Source organism: Pavona decussata, unplaced genomic scaffold (genome assembly GCF_977016875.1).
Source record: "Pavona decussata unplaced genomic scaffold, jaPavDecu1.1 SCAFFOLD_934, whole genome shotgun sequence".
NCBI lineage: Eukaryota > Metazoa > Cnidaria > Anthozoa > Scleractinia > Agariciidae > Pavona > Pavona decussata.
In genome coordinates this window covers 32,414-49,594 of record NW_028145949.1, presented here as the reverse complement: position 1 = coordinate 49,594, position 17,181 = coordinate 32,414, and the positions used below count along the sequence as shown (strand labels likewise).

Genomic DNA, 17,181 nt, shown 5'->3' with positions numbered 1-17,181 from the left:
CATGATACAGCATTCTTGTTCAGCACGCGTTCAATGTCCAATGAGTGCATTCGGAAGTCAGGCAAGCGTGGTCATTGCACGCGTGCTGAACAAGAATGCTGTATCATGACAGACTAGAAACAATAGAAAACTCCCAAAGCACAAACTCAGCCAAAACGCTAAAAATCTTCCATGTTTACTCAAGTTTTGGCTTATAGGAGATAATGTCACAGTTTTTCAATGACCATGCAATTCAGAATCCGGGTAGTAAGTTAATCAATTGTGGCCCTGAAAAAATTTGAAGGAAAAAAAACTACGAATTTTTAAGAAAATGCTTTTTTTGTGAGAAGGACTCTGAAACGCTGACAAGCGTCAACAAATAGCTAAAACTATCATTTCTATATGTTTGCATTGCTCGAAATCGCGCGCATTTACAAGGCCCCAAAGCTTTTTGCTGACATGCAAGGACCCATCTGTAATAAAGATCCCCAAAATAAAGGAATAAATCTCATAGTTTATTAGATATGATCGTGTAAAATTTGCTCATCATTTTTACATAAATTATGGCCTAAATTTGGAAAGCCCTAAATTTCTCGAATTGGGTCTTTGCAATTTTGTTGACACTCTGTTCAGCGCAAGGCACTAATGCGCACTATGTGTAGCCGAGAGATTTTTACGAAAAAAAGCCACCAACAGCAGAATTTCGACTCAGACCTCAAAGGGGCGTGGCACTATAACCACGTGACATTCACTCCGACCGCCAAATTTTTTTTGCTATATTGTAGATTGATCTATATGTTATCCATTCTATGTGTTACACTTACGATAAAAGTAAAGGTGTGGATACCAGAGAGCTTCAAAGTAGGGTGGTACCGCCAAAAAATAACTGGGTCGAGTCACCTTAAACGCCACTCTTCTAAATTTAGAACAACGGGTACCGTCCGTTCTAAATTATCTTTTGTGCCAGCTTACATGACAAGCAATCCAATTATCGGGATTAAATTCAAAATGGCGGACGAGGTTTAAAAAAAGCCAAAAATATCGTCTGATCATGAAGCGCTTCAAGCCCGTTTCATTTAAGGCAAAGTTCGTTGACCGCAGTGGTTCAAGGAGGCAAGACATTTCTTTGTCGCTAGAGCGCCGTACGATTGGAAACAGTTCGACAGCATCGCCTGTGCCTGCAGTCAATCGCGAGATCGAGCACTGCACCAATGCATACCTGGCTGAAGATACAGAGCATGCATCTGCATCTGGCGATTTTCAGCATTCTGTAAGCGCCCACCAGAATCGCCAAATACAGGAAGAAATTAAGTGGAGCGAATTTAGGGAGCGTCTTGTGAATACAGAGATCGAGAACTCGTTCCCTCCCAATACTACATGTGTTTGGTGCCACGAAACTGCGGCCGTGACAAGATGCACTTACTGCGGGCCTCAAATCTACTTGTGCCTCAACTGTTCTAAAAGGCTCCACGGAGGCATTAACACTTATCATGTGTTGGAACTATGGAAAGTAAGTTCCAGTAGAAAATTTGTATTTACTTTTTCATATTTACAATGCATGATTGTGATATAATCGTATAATCTCATTCAATTAAATAAAATAAATAAGTAAATAAATGATTGTAATGACGGTCTTCTATTGCTGGAAACTGAATTATATCTTCCTCCTTATTGGTACTTGTGAAGAAGAACATTGTAAATGCCATGTAAAAGGAGAAAAATACAAAGTGATCTACAGCTAACCCACTGTCTTTAAATTTTTCATTACAGGATGGAATGTTTGTTCCACTTTTCCCAAACCACGATGTTTTGGCCCGAAGTGACCACGAGTGCTCCTCAGGGGAAATTCGGATTGTACAGTGTATAGATGAACATGGTGAGCACAAATATATTTATGCTTATTTGTTTATTTTACATGTTTTATGTTTGTGCACAGCTTTTATTATGATTGCATTGGCATAGGGTGCCAAAAATGTTGATAATTTTGTTCCACTGTACTTGATTGTAAATGCAGTTTCATTAATAATAGCTAGTGTATCAAACTGCTGCTTATTTTGGCCCTGGACTTTATATATCTTCATAAGTGATTTTTATTCGTCTACATATACTTAGTGGGCTGGGGGAGCTAATACAGGATGGTTTATAAGCATGAGCATGAAAAAGGTTACCGGTAAACAGTAAGTATTGACAAACAAGTTTAAATAAGATTATTTATAAGGACATTTTTTTAAACCTAGGAAACCATCATTCAAAGAAGATCCGTTTCTGCCAGTGTGAGCATCCAGCTGTCACCTCAGTTGGTACGACTACATCTGTGGCCTGGTTCACCGGACAGACCTACCACTGCCTTTCAGTTTAGGCTTATGGATCAGGTCACAAGTATGTTTATAAGCTGTAAAGTGTCTCTGAAAGAATTCACTGCTGTGCTTGAATTGAAAAGGCCACTTTTACAGCCAAAGATTGTAAGTTCTTCACATGTAAATTACACTTTGTTTATAAATTATACATATTTTCACTAATACTACTGTACATGTACCTGCATTTTGTTATTAAGCTACTTTTACTCTGAGTGACTCAAAGGAGTACCAATTGCAGTATCCTGTTATTTTTAATTTTTAATTTTTTAATTGACTGATTGACATGCAGTCACCATGCCAGTCAGGTTGCAATAATTATAAAATCAGATTAGGTCAATAGACTTGAACTTAAGGTTACAGTAAACCTTCCTGAATAACACGAGTGAGCTAGTGTGCTTCAAAAAAGTGCACATGTACATGTGAAGCCTAAGCCTTATAATTTGCTTCTTTACTTTCCTGTAGGTCAATTCAATATACTCGATTTTAAATTCTGGCTGTTTTGAAGAATACAGGTACTGTAAGAAGAACATTGTACTGACATGCATGTTGTGACTATAATTATATTCAAATATGATATGTTATCAGGTAAATTGCCAATTTACCATAGTAACTAAGTTTTTTCAATTTACCATAACACGTACTGGTTTTATTTAATTATCAAAAAAATTCAATAATATATTAATATATTACTGTAAATAGTTGCAATATCCCATAGTTTTATTGGTCTAGAGACAGTGGTTCAAAGTTCAAAGTCATATGCTAGCCGGGCCACAAATATGCTAGGTGTGCATGGTGTGTAGCAAGAGTGCTTGTTAAGTAGATCTTGTAGTATTTTGTGTGTTTTAGATCCATAATTTGTGTAATTTACATAATTTAAGTAGTATTAGGTTTTTCATTTTTTAAGCTTGATTAATCTGTCTTTCAGATTCTTTAAATATCATCTGCAGCACTTGGTTAGGCACTGTCCAACCATTGATAATGGTTCAAATTGCCCAGTCTGCCCAGAGGTAATAAAATTTTATTACAAATGCATGCCCCTGACTTTTTTTTGGAATTGCAATAAAAAAGCACGCCACGAGCAGATTCACAGATCAATGCAGCATGCACGTCCTCACACATCTGGAAGGCATCAGATGCATGCCCTGCAAAAACCTGTATGTGATCCAGAACGCGCATGCCCACCCAAATACCGCAGGACAGCATTGACTCGAGTCTAACTTAGCCTAAATTACATTTAGCCGCATTTAATTAAATATCTCAATCCATTAGTTAGTACGTAGCTTTAATAGATATTTTATAATTATCTTTTATACTGCATTTCCAATAATAGTACATTGAGGTAGTATCCATTTTAATTCACATCTTTGTTCATAGGATAAAGGAATTCTTATAGAATGTATGGATGCATGCTTTGGCCTATCAAGTAAGCGGTCACAGGGATATGGCTTTGCAACTCCAAAACACCAACTGAAGATCTTTTCTTTGGGGATCAGAATGACGTGGACAACTTTGTTGACCATTATAGTGAAACTAGTGTGTCTTAACAGGTATGCTAACTATTAACAAAGAATTCTTATAATGTGTGGTTCCAGAAAATATCCACACCCCCATGGATAGTCATTGGAAATTCTGAGAGGGAGGGTGGTCCTAACAGCCAAACTTTTTAAGGGAAAGTATGAAGCAAAACTTGAAATTCCAGGGGGGTGGGAGGCTCCAAATAAAAACAGAAACATCCTTAGGGGAGGTACATGCATGTATGGGTATTTTCTTCATACAATGAAAAAAAAAATAAAATTATGATAATAATAATAATAATAATAATAATAATAATAATAATAATAATAATAATAATAATAGTAATATATGCAACACTTGTAAAACAAACTCTCTTGTTTATTAATATTACTTTAAAGGGATACTCTAGACCCCAAAACAACTTTCCAAATTCAGAAAGCTTATGACCCTAATAAAAGATATTTACCAAAATTGGAGTTCGATCTCCGCTATTTTGCCTGGAAAAACGAAAAGTTTCTCGTCACGGGATTCGAAGCAGCGCTTGGGCCGAAAACCGGAAATGACGTAGAAAGAAGAACTCGTCAAACCTTTTCCGGTTAGATTCCCCTGGATTTCTTTAGCAAGATTCGGTAAATGGCTTGATTTTAAAATTCCAAAATAAAATGTATAGTTCGTGTTTTGAGGAAAATTCAATAATACCGTATCGATTTATGGTTGCTTGATGCTTAATTCTAGTAACAACGGTGAAGGTCTTAATAATTGGCATTTCTTTCGGGTTTTGTACGGATGGTTCGGACACACGCGATTCGATTTGTTTGCTAACCCCACGACCTCAGCTCACTTTTCTGAAGACTGTGCTCAACCACAAATTATCACAGCTGTGTCTGTGGAAAGATGAAAAGCTCACAAAACGCCATTTCAACCTTGTTTTAAAGAAGGACTGTCAGATAATAAGGGCATAGGCCCGATGGAGGACAGCACGTCCAATGAAGCCGCTCGCGCCAGACAGATTACAAAACAAGCTACTCCACCAGAACTAGCTAGGGTTCACTGTATGTTTGAAAAATAATAAGAAATTGTTATTGCAGTGCAGCCTGAAGAAAACTAGCAGTAGCCGATAATGATACTTAAGCTTACCTTTCGAACACGCGTAGTATCGCAGTTAATTCATTAATCTTGTTCAGTTCAGGTACGCGACTGTCATATATATTCGCTGTATACGCGGCGCGACAGGGCAAAATGACCAACAAAGGTGAACACCGTTTTCTAAATCAGCATAATATCAAAGGTAAAGGCCTTATTTTGCTTTAAAATGGAAAACAATGAAAAATTGCCAGTCACATTACTTAGCGGAAAAAGTCCCTGTAAAGTGAGCTCGAATGCGGTATCAATAGAACGCAATATACAATATGGCATGAAAGGTGTAAACTCGTTTAATGTCCCAAAAGGCCCAGCACAACACAATGACTTCCTAATTTATTTATGTGCTTAGACTTCGTCGTAGTATTGCTGTTTGTACAGGCACCGCTCCTGTAAAGTGTGAATCGTCATAATGAAAGCTGCCCACATCTCCAAGCTTTCGCTGAGTTTTGTACGCTGTGTCTCTAACAGGCCAATTCCCAGGGTAAAATCCACGTGGATTTTTTTTAAAAATGTAACTAAACTGGATTTCAAATAACAACGCCGTACCATAAAAAGGAAACTTTAATGCTACTCAAAACGTATTCAATCGCCGATGAAATCTCTTTGCGAATGTGAAATACACCGAATTTGCGATAGAATCAGTAGAATGCATAACTGGTCGCTTACCAATCCGCTCTTCAACACCTCTTCGCACTCGTTTTCTAGAGTCCGTAACCGAGTTCACTTCGCTGTTACGCGGCTAAACATATACGACAGAGCGCCCTCATAGCTCTGCTAATATAGCTCCGTCGGCAATTTCGATTGTACTATTTTGTTCAGAAGAAAAACAAGCAAAAGAACTGCACTAATCCCCAGAATCCATATTGTCTTCAGTGTTGTAAACAAGAGCGGTTCTTCATTCTACGTCATCGATCACGTGCTCCACTGAAGACGATTTTTACTTCCGGTCTTCAAAACGGGGAAAATTTCGCCTTTCTGCGGCAATTTTCGGCCTTTTACTTTTTTCTTTTGAACTTTTTGTGCCGTTTACCCTTTATTATTTTAATATTGTTAGTATTATTTATTGTTATCTTTATTATTATTAACAGAATTGCAACCATTTCCATGCTGTTGAAGTCCTTCCCAATTTGAGGTCAAAAGGAAAAAACAAGTTGTTTGATGAAAAGGGAGTATTTGGAAGTGTTTGCCGTCATGACTTCCCAAAAAGCTTTATTAGCATCAAACATGGTGAAAGGTATGTACATGTATTTTACTCTTAGTTTAGTGAGTAAAACCAGTTGGAAATAACACTTTAATCATACATGTACATTTCCTCTTTAGTAACATTAAGCTATCTTAATTATTTCTATATAACAACAGAAAAACAAACGTGCATGCACACATGCACTGTCATTAATAATAATAATAATAATAATAATAATAATAATAACAATTATAATAATAATAATATTAACGTGAAACGTGTCATGTTATTGACAGACACTCCTGACTTCAGTAACGTTTTCTGACTGTTTGAAGCCTTATTTTTATTTTTTCAATTTTTATTCCCATTTTAACACATTCTAGTATATAAATTGTCTTCATTGCATATATAATAATAATAATAATAATAATAATAATAATAATATTAATAATAATAATAATAATAATAATAATAATAATAATAATAATAATTATTATTATTATTATTATTATTATTATTATTAGTACTATTATTATTATTAATATTATTATTATAAGTTAATTATTCATTTGTTATTTTCCTTTTATTCCTTTTTTTTTTCTTTTAAGGTCCGGTTCTTAAGTCCAAACTCTTGAGAGCAAAAGAACTATTTAGTAATACTTGCAAAGAGCTTGATGAAATGTTTAAAAGTTTGCCAGGTATTCTTCATTTCTTTGACATAATTGCTTGTTCTAAGTGAAGCTAATACTTGTTCTCCTCGCAAGTTCCTCATTGAAACGATGCGACCCATACGCGTACTGTGCGTACAGTGGATACCGTATGAAAAATGGCTTAGAGCATTTATGCTTTGGCATCAATTGCTAATTGCTATATTTTTGTGTTCATTAGTTCCTTATCATCATGATACAATTCAAGAATGGATGAACTTGGAAGAGACTGCCATTGATCCTGTAGAATCTGGTAAGCGTGACTCTTCTGTTAGCGGATAATTAAAGCTCTAAATTATATTGTTCACTGATGACCTTTGTGTACTAGCCAGTCAGATCGTTTGAAAACTAAATAGTGCTTCTTTTCATGTCAATGATGTGCAAGTAAAGGAAAGATTAAAGGGATAGTCGTCGATTCATACTAAAGAAAAGTATGTTGCATTTTCATGATTTTGGTAACAATGGTTGACCTTTGTTGCTGCTTTCAGTTCTTACGCAGGAATGGGATGAACTTTACGTTGAGCTGATGTTGAAGTCCAAAACCATCAGGTGAGGTTTCTTAAGTATTTACACTGTTCACAAAACAATCTGTTTCCAATACATGTATGACATCATACAGCCTTGTTAAACGACAGATTCAGCTCTGGCGAAAGCAAATATCACAATATAACTCTCATACTAAAATAAAGCCTTTTTTCGGATAGGAATGACCTTGCTTATGCCGAGGCCACTGATGATGACAAACTCTTGGAAACACAACGCAAGCTTGACAGGTTTTTTTTTTCTCTCTTTTTTTAAATTTTGTATTAGAATTATGTTTTCCTTTTAATGAAAACACAGAAAAACATTACCAATAGTCACCAATCATTTTACGGCTGGGTTTAGACCGATTATACTTATAAGGAAATTTTGCAGTTTTATGAATGCAGATTTTTACTTTGAAACGTATATTTTTTTAAGGAACGTAAAACGATTGGAAGCTCTTGAAAAGAAGCATGGAGTTCGACAGCGTTGGCAGGAACATGAATCACCGTTCTTAGCTGCAAAGAGACGCCTCGACGAAAAAAATAGCAGGCGGCAAATGTTGCAACCCCGCAAGTTGGCTTCCGAAAGGACTTTCTTATTGGAAATGAAACGAAAATATGCCGGTAGAGAACCTTAATAATATTGTTAAATCCCCGTTTACCCTTAGTATTCAGTAAGATGTCATCTGAGCACTTTTTAAGGAATCGTGGATTTGCATGTGCCGGTGCAGATAGAATAATGAACAACAAAAAAGTGTATTATTTAATAACTGTTTTAATAAGTAGTCTTGAAATTTATTAATGATAAGTAAGAAACGGGAGATTCTGCACCTCACGTTAACCTTTTCCATCTAGCTATTAATTCCACCTAAAGGAGCTACGGAAACCTAACCTGTGGGAAACCTAAACAAAATGGTTTGCTAAGGAAGAAAAACACCAAATGGTTGATTCTAAAACAAAAAGAAACGAGGATGCTGAAGATGGAGAAGATTGAAACGGATTGGAAATGATGATTTTGAAAAGTTTAGCTTTTTTTTTTTTTTCAAAATAAATGAACAATGACGTAGCTTTAAACAAACCTGTCATAACTTAGTTTATTGACGCGAGATGCTTTGAAGTTCATAAAATTCAATGCGTGTATTTGTAACCTTGTCTTCCTGTAATTGCCTAATAGCAATTTAATTTGTTTCTGTCCAGACGGCCAAGCTATCGCAGTAAAGCTTTCAAAGCAGATCACCAAGGCGACGGAAAGTATGAGGAAGACGATCGCGTCCCATAATGCAATTCATGGCGCTTCTTCCCTGAATTTTGATTTAGTAAAAGATCCCTCTTGTGAGCTGTACGCGAATCTACAGTCCTGTCCTCATACGGAACATGTTGTTCCCAATGCCACTAGGAGAATGGCAATCGAGCTTCACTGCTTGAGGGAAAGGTGTGAAGAGGAAATTGAGCTGGTCACAAGTGAAATGAATAGGCTACAAGCTTTTTATTTAAAACAGAACAGCATTCTTGATTCAGCAATAAGCGAAGAGGCGACAACGGAAACACCTGAACTCAAGCTTGGATTAAACAGCTTGTTTCTTTCCAAACGTGCCGAGAATGGCAAGCAGCTGCAGACCTTGCAAAGTCTCTGGAAAGACAATGCTTCCTTTCTTCACGAGCAGAATTTAATTCCTGTTTCTTTTCACGAATTGCTGGACTCGACCATGTTACCTCAAGCTGACGAAGTCGAAAACGTTGAGGACTCTTATTCGGATCCTGAATCAGACTTTGACTTTGATGATTAGTTCTAGAGTGTAACCCCTCCTTACGGCCACCCCATCATTACGGCCACTTTCTTTTGTCTCTGCAAAACGCCCATACATTTTCTTATAAGAAAACCCCATTAATGACGTCACCCCGTTAATATGACCAATGGCCACATTCTCAAATCCCAACTGCTATAATCCCTTATAATGTTACCTCGTTCATACGGCCAATTGAACCAAGTGCGGTATAGAGGAACAGTATTGAACGATACTCTCTTATTTCAATGCACCTGTAACGTGTCGTGTTAGTGAGCTCGGCCGTTAACTAATCAAACAGCAAATGTCACTACTATAACACCACTTCTGTTTATATGGAAAAGGAAATACAGCGTGAAACTCGACAAAAGTATCATCGTGAAATTTCACCCTTCCCGTTAAATCGGCCAATTTTTCACTGCCCATTAGTGGTTCCACTGTATTCTAAAGTCTGCCTTCGAGCCAAGTGGCCCATCAGGCCAAAGCCTATTCCGGTTTCTGTAGCATGAAGCGACTGGAAGTAGTTCTATCCCCACAAGATGGGATGCTAGTTCATCTTAGGGTTACCCTCACCCGGGCAGAGAAATACCATGAGCCTAAGAACACCACGCAGTAGATGCCTTGGCCAGGGCTTGAACGCGGACCGCTTAATCCAAAGTCCAGGCACTAACCATTAGAAAACCACGCCTCTCGCACCTCCCATTCTGAGACACCGTTGAAAAACGATGCGTCGTGTTGAAAGTGACCAGCATCTCAAAAACGGCTGCAAGAACAATCCCTGCCATACGAAGAATTTGCCTCCAGCCTTACAAATAGCCAACTGTTCTGACTCCTACAGTGACTTTAATTAGTACAGCAGTGCTAAAAATATATACTGGTATTTCAATAAAGTGATTTCTTTATTATCATCTTTGTATTTATTTCAAAAGCCCAAACAGTTCATGTAAATAGCCTCGGCATCCCCACTAGGAACGTCGATAGGCTAAGGATATTAGCCAGACAAATTCGTGTACCATCTTTCAGAACCGGCAGGGTGGGAAGAGTCACGTTACACACTTGTTCTAAACGTATAGATACTCTTACGTTCAGGCTATGCGAAATAGTCTATAGAATCGAGCATTGGCCGTGAAATGGTAGTGTCCTTGATGCCTTTGTGCCAATATCGGACCCCCTTCGCATACATCTATAATAAATTCTTACTTTCACTGTTATGCGAAATAGTCTATAGAATCGAGCATTTACCGAGAAATGGTAGAATCCTTGATGCCTTTGTGCCAATATCGGACCCCCTTCGCATACATCTATAATGAATGCTTACTTTGACTGCTATGCGAAATAGTCTATAGAATCGAGCATTGGCCGTGAAATGGTAGTATCCTTGATGCCTTTGTGCCAATATCGGACCCCCTTCGCATACATCTATAATGAATGCTTACTTTGACTGCTATGCGAAATAGTCTATAGAATCGAGCATTGGCCGTGAAATGGTAGTATCCTTGATGCCTTTGTGCCAATATCGGACCCCCTTCGCATACATCTATAACAGGAGCTCCTGTCTATAATGAATGCTTACTTTGACTGCTATGCGAAATAGTCTATAGAATCGAGCATTTACCGTGAAATGGTAGCATCCCTGATGCGTTTGTGTCAATATTGGGCTCCATTCGCATACATCATAGTGAATTATGTTTATATGCGAAATCGTCCGTTAGTCCCTTTCCACCCCCACCCCTCCCCCGCAAAGAGAGCTTTTTTCTTCCCATTTAACTTTCAATTAAACGCAGAATTTATAGGGCTGCCTTCTCGAAATCGTTTTAATTGCACTTTTTTATCAAAGTGATGTATGTTTTTTCTATTGGTTGAATAGTTCAGTAGATTTCTTTTGGACCCGCGAGAGATGAGGGGGAGGGGAGGTAGAGCGTTTTCTCGCATTTGTTGTTTTTCATGGTGATAACATTTTTTACTTTCAAACCATAAAAAATATTCTCGATTCCAGAGAACGAAACAACCGATTAAAACATGAGAAAACATAAACTATTATGAATTTTTAATATTACTGATATGCGAAATAGTCTATAGAATCAAGCATTTGCCGTGAAATGATAGCATCCTTGATGGGTTTCTGCCAATATTGGACCCCATTCGCATATATCATAGTGAAATAAATATGTTTATATGTGAAATATTTTGTTAAATTTAGCCTCCTTCTTTTTCTTCCCCCCCCCCCCCCCACCCCTCCCCCGTAAAGAAAGCCGTTCCTTCTCATTTAACTTTCAGCTCAAGGCAGAATGTACAGGGCTGCCTTCTCGAAATCGTCTTAATATGACTTAATTGCACTTTTTTTCAAAGTGATGTGTGTTTTTTAGGTATTGGTTAGCCTCTTCCAGGCGTTCAGTTAGTTGGGGCGCAGCGCGAAAAAATAAAGAAAAAGCGCGCGAAGGGAAATATGATCCTTCAATCTTGAATTGCGAGTTGGCGCGTCTTTCCTGTTCGATTGTGCTTTTCATGTCCCTCAATTTTCCGTTTTTTTCTGCAAGCGAATTGACAGTCCATCCTCCGACGTGTTGCAGGTTTTGCCAGAAAATTGTAAAGTGCAAGGGAACAAAAATTCCCGGAGTATCTATTTTTAATGGTTTTTTTAATAAGGTTTCGGGAGCAGAGAGCTTTAATAGTGTTGGCCGACCTTGCCAGTTCGTTGGGGCATGAACTGAAAAGAGACCCAAGTTTCTCGAATGTAAGTTGCTTGACCTGTGTAAGAATACTGGCTAGAACGCATGTCAGTATTGTGAAACTATTCTCGGGGATTGTGGAAAGAGAATCGCTGAAAGCGGCAAAACGACAGACGAACGCTAGATCGCCGACTGGAGATATACTCCTTCCGCGAAGCGTGCTAACACGCACTCAAGAGATCTACAGGAATCGATCAGCAAATCCTTGGCGGACAGACAAGTGGTGACGACCAAAGTACGTTGGGAGTATCGCCTATTTATATTAGTGGCCAAATCGATTCTGCCATGAATATCGACGGAGGACAAACAGTCATTAAAGTGTTAAGCTCCTTCGTTGTTTATGTCGTGATGTTCAATCGTCTTATGCGCCAGTGATTTTTCACTTTCGTGTTGTTTGGTGAATCAACGCTCGTGGACCAAAATTTATTACGTTTCTGGCTAGGAAACAGGATTTATCCTGACGAACGTCTGATAGTTTTTCGCGGTTGCAACTCCAGACGTAAACTGATCTCCTTTATCCTTATAATGATCAGAACTGAACGAGACGAAAGTTTAATGGGCTTATCTCGGCTCAATTAATTTAATGGTTTTTTCCCCAAATCCCTAGAAAAGTAGCTTTTTGCGAAAAATTATTCGCGAAAATATAAAAGTAAAAGAATTCTCGAAGGCGCTCCACATGCGGAAAATTTTTACGAATGTTGTTTATCGCAGATTTGACACTCGATGAAAGAATCGCCGCCATATCGAATTTCTCATCTGCGTCAGCAACGTTGTAGCGTTGACAAAATCTGTCAAAATTGACCAATCAGAGGGTATACCAGATCCTGGTATACCGGAACGACCGTTTGTTAAGTTTGCCCACAGGCGTTCTTTCGCTTCCCTTCGCGCGCTTTTTCTTTATTTTTTCGCGCGCCTTTTTTCGCGCTGCGCCCCAACTAACTGAACGCCTGGAAGAGGCTAGGTATTGGTTGAATAGTTCAATTCTTGGTTTTCACATGACGTCATAAAAAACTGAAATTCATAACTAAACACAATTTTGGGTTTTTATCTTCATCACATATAAGAAAATCTAAATTTCCATCGGCTTGTTTGTTTTCAGTAGGATAGCATTCTTTGTTTTGAAAATAGAGCAGTTTGAATTTTAGATTTTTGCGCAGTGCGTGACAGAAGGATTGCAGCTCTAAACATGTCACGTACATGAAAACATCGATTCGCCTCGTGTTTTTTTAGGTCTGATCAGCTAACATGTAATAGAAGCATCAATGTCAATGTGTGAAAGTTCATCAGAGAGAAGAAAGGCTTTGAAATAGCCAAGGCAAACTCCAGATGTTTTTGCTGGTTTTCGGCCGCCATGTTGTTGCCCATCAGACGGGGCACCAACATGGCGTCCCATACTAAACTCTGTAATTTTCCGTGGTACATTTTCTCGAATAACTCGATTAGGAGATATCGCCTAGCCGTGTGGCTTTCACACGTTGTTTATGTATCACTCTTCTACAACATTTCAATTTCTTGACTTTATCTATTGACTGGTTGAGGATTTTATTTTTTCACTTGCGTGACGATGTGTGAGGTGAAAAGCACCTATAGATTTTTTTTTGTTGACCCGCGGGAGATGAGGGGGAGGGGAGGTAGAGTGTTCTCTTGCATTTGTCGTCTTCCTGGTGATAACATTTTGGACTTTCATTGTGAAAATAAAAAAAATATATACATGTATTCTCTTTCCAGAAAGCGAAACAACCGATTAAAACATGAGAAAACATAAACTTTTATCAATCGCTTTTTAATATTTTAACTTGGGAATTAAGCCTTTCATCTTTTTGGGGATAAGGGGCGGGGAATGGTGGTTTTTTATGATCACACCTTCTTTATAAAACTTTTTTGCCCTGTCACCCTCCTTATAACCCTAACAATTTTCAAATGAACCCCCACCCCCGCCACCAAGGGAAGAGGGATAAATTTCGGTTTACATAATATGTTCTAATATTTATCACTTAAAACTTGCAGTTTTATGACGTTCTTTTTAATTTCTAGAAAGTAAATGTTTAATTTTCTCTCTTGCAATACCCAAAATTGGTAAAGCAGAAGTGGAAAAAAACATGCAAGGACAAATAAATTCATTAATCTGTGTATCAGTCCACCTTTCTATTGTGGGTTTACGTATTTCCGGTAGTGCAATTTCATCTTGCGAAATGCTAGGATTGTCACATGCTAATGTATTCGAGCAAAAAGTACTCGAAAAATAGTGTCAATAGTAGTAATTTTGATTTTCTCAGTGAAGCATCATAAGCAGAGAAGCGATCGTCTTTGGTATTCGCAGTTGAGTCTGTCCTATAAGTGTCATAGAATCCAAATGGCGCCTGTATCAAAGAAAGGCAAGCGGCATGATGGCTTTAACAGAAGACAACAGAGGAGCTGTCGCAAAACCGTCTACAATGTAAGAAACCCTACTTGTACTTTTTTCACGTGTATTCTAATTGTCGAGCTTATTCCAGTTTAAATTTCACCGCCATTTTTTTTAAAAAAGCAATTTTCCTTCGTTCCTTCGCTGTGCACGGGAATGTCCTACAGTCATGTTTATTTAAAGAAACCAAAAAGTAACGCAATACAGCATTTCCGCTAAAGTCCTTTGTGTTGTGCCCAACTGCTTCCCATGACTCTTGGTCGAAGAAATCTCTGCATTTCGTGTATAGAGTAAGACGCTCATCTTGGGTCAAGGTGCAGTCCTCAACATTGATGTCAGATTCTGACAAACGTTTACTACCCGACAATATCTCCCCAACGTCCACATCACTGGCAACCTTTAGCAAAGTGCTCCGTATCATCATATCTGGGACTGCTAAGGATGCTTCTGGTTGGCTGGTGGCCTGGTTATTGTTGTCGTTACTTTGTTTGGCGCCAGTTTCAATTTGAATTTCGAAGGTAATGGAATCAGCTGCCTCTACTATTGATTTGCATTGCTTTGCCCCATAGCAGCAAGGCTTTTTAAAAGTCACTCCCTCTGGAAGGCCTTCCACTGTAAAGTTCCCTCTTTGGTAAGGCACACGCGAACCAGGCTTTCCAACCGCTTCACCTTTGAAGAGAAAACAATAAAAATTAAATACAAACCACCAAACAAGTGCCAAGATTTACTTGGCTTAAAAAGTGCCAGTGCATCATCTGCATCTATATACATGGATATCCTTTTCAAAGTATTGCATGACCAGTTGGTGATCCATTATGTTACAACTTACTGTATTTTTTGTTAAATAAGTCCTGTACGTGGCGGTAATTGTACTTCTTGCAATGCAAATCTAAACAACAATTGAAAGAGACAGTAATGTCAATAGTCTGGGATTTACAACAGAGTTAAAGGAAACATTATAAGCCAACTTGATTAATAACAAGATTTAGCACTGCTTTCTATTAAGCTTTTTATTATGAAAACACGTCATCGTTTATCAGAATATTCACGGAAATGCTGTCTAAATTTTGCAACAACGTCAGAGTTTGTGCTCAAAAAAGCAACTCCTTCGTCCGATCCAAAATTAAATAACTCTCCATCGGCATCTAAAAACATCAGTGCACTGTGACATCCAAGATCTTCAAGTAGCATAACCTACAATCAATGCAAAAAAATGTTTTAAAAAAATAAGATTTCATATACGCGTGTAAAATCTAGTCATCGTGCCACATTTTACTGTAAATTTCCTATCACGTTTTCAAAAGCAAACATATAGGAGGAGTGTAAGTAAATAAGTAGGTAGGTAAGTCAGTCAGTCAGTCAGTCAGACAGTCAGTCAGTCAGTCAGTCAGTCAGTCAGTCAGTCAGTCAGTCAGTCAGTAAGTAAGTAAGTAAGTAAGTAAGTAAGTAAGGTTTGTTGTGGTTAGATGGAGTAAGGTAAGTAGGGTAAGCTGGTACGATAGTTAGTGTTTATGTATGTAGGTAGGTGTAGGTAGGTAGGTAGGTAGGTAGAAAGGTAAGTAGGTAGGAATGTAGGTAGGTATGTATGTAGGTAGGTAGGTAGGTAGGTAGGTAGGTAGGTAGGTAGGTAGATAGGTAGGTAGGTAGGTAAGTAGGTAGGTAGGTAGGTTGGTAGGTAGAGGCACATTGTTTTTAAGAGAGAATGATCTCAGGTTAGTTGGTTAGTTGGTTGTACCTCGGCCAGTAACTGCCTTCGATGTCTGGTAATAAGTCTCTCTATTTCATCTTGCGACAACTTAGAAACATCAGGTTGCCTGTAGTTTTTAGCCATTTCATCATACTTCTTTTTTTCGTCCTGTGAAAGGGCCCTCCATTTTGAAGCTGCAAAGCGATTTCTTTCTTCCATTTTCAACCCTCGACACTCCTCTTGAAAAAGAAATATTAAATAAGGCTACGAAGTAAAATTTACCTTAAATGAATGGTAACTGGCGGGTAAATTTTACTTTAAGGTAAGAGATTCAACATATATTTACAATGCAAACATGGATACGATCTGAAGTAATCCAGCTCATATGTTTTTCAATGAGAACGTCTAATCTAACATTGCCTGTATGCAGTATCGAACTTGATATACGAAGGTGTTTAATGGCTAAACTGTTAAATCACTCTTTACATTACCAGTTCTGAATATTTCAGCACAAAAAATACTGTATGGGTTGGGGCCTCTTTGCATAGGGGGTAGCTTGATTTTCTTGTTTGGCTGTTCAGTTGCACCACTTTGTCTCCTCTTTGAACGTTCATTGCCTATCCATTTCTGAAATTCATAAGATTAAAAAGCATGTCAATTTAATATTAACACCTTTTACTCGAGTAATGTAAAAGTGGCGAAAATAAGGCGATATCGGAATATTAAACAAAAAAAAAAGAAAAAAAAAAAACGATTTCAAAACAAAGCCAGGTTTACATATTGACTTTTTCCTAATATTATCCTAACGATTATATCAAATGGCACAACAAAGGTATGTCATTAATTAGGGAGAATGACCATGTTATCCCCTCTCCTTTTTTGAATTAAATACTTGCATTGTAACATTTTTTGACGAGGATCTCAAGCTTTCTATTTTTATAAGACCAACAGTTCCAGGAAAAAAACACTCTATTGCCTTTATTGTCCACAGCTAAATTTTCTTCTACTTCCAACAATCTCGTTAAAACACGGGGAATATGGACATTAAATCATTTAAACTGTTAGGACTACAACCTGCAGAGCAAAAAGGTTACAAACGAAAAGAAAAGGAGACAAGAAACCCACTACATAAATTAAAGGAAACAAAACATGGCAAGAAATTATTACTT

General features: G+C 37.8%; 1 protein-coding gene and 1 pseudogene across 2 annotated transcripts; one reads left to right on the top strand and one right to left on the bottom strand.

The window, feature by feature from the left end:
* The first annotated feature begins 1,005 nt into the window (after positions 1-1,005).
* Positions 1,006-9,195, top strand: LOC146448414 (uncharacterized; annotated as a pseudogene). The gene is made up of 13 exons (XR_014861083.1): positions 1,006-1,489; positions 1,750-1,855; positions 2,217-2,441; positions 2,799-2,848; positions 3,262-3,343; positions 3,711-3,883; positions 4,250-4,446; positions 6,786-6,875; positions 7,066-7,137; positions 7,373-7,433; positions 7,589-7,657; positions 7,845-8,032; positions 8,606-9,195. The product of XR_014861083.1 is annotated as an uncharacterized LOC146448414 (transcript).
* A 5,212-nt stretch (positions 9,196-14,407) lies between these two features.
* LOC146448413 (uncharacterized) lies at positions 14,408-16,734 on the bottom strand. Its single transcript, XM_085102598.1, has 5 exons — positions 16,504-16,734; positions 16,061-16,251; positions 15,375-15,519; positions 15,155-15,214; positions 14,408-14,994 (listed from the first exon to the last, which is right to left on the bottom strand). Exons 1-5 carry the CDS (start codon positions 16,556-16,558, stop codon positions 14,408-14,410), a joined length of 1,038 nt encoding a protein of 345 aa, XP_084958724.1. The 5' UTR covers positions 16,559-16,734.
* Positions 16,735-17,181: the final 447 nt, after the last annotated feature.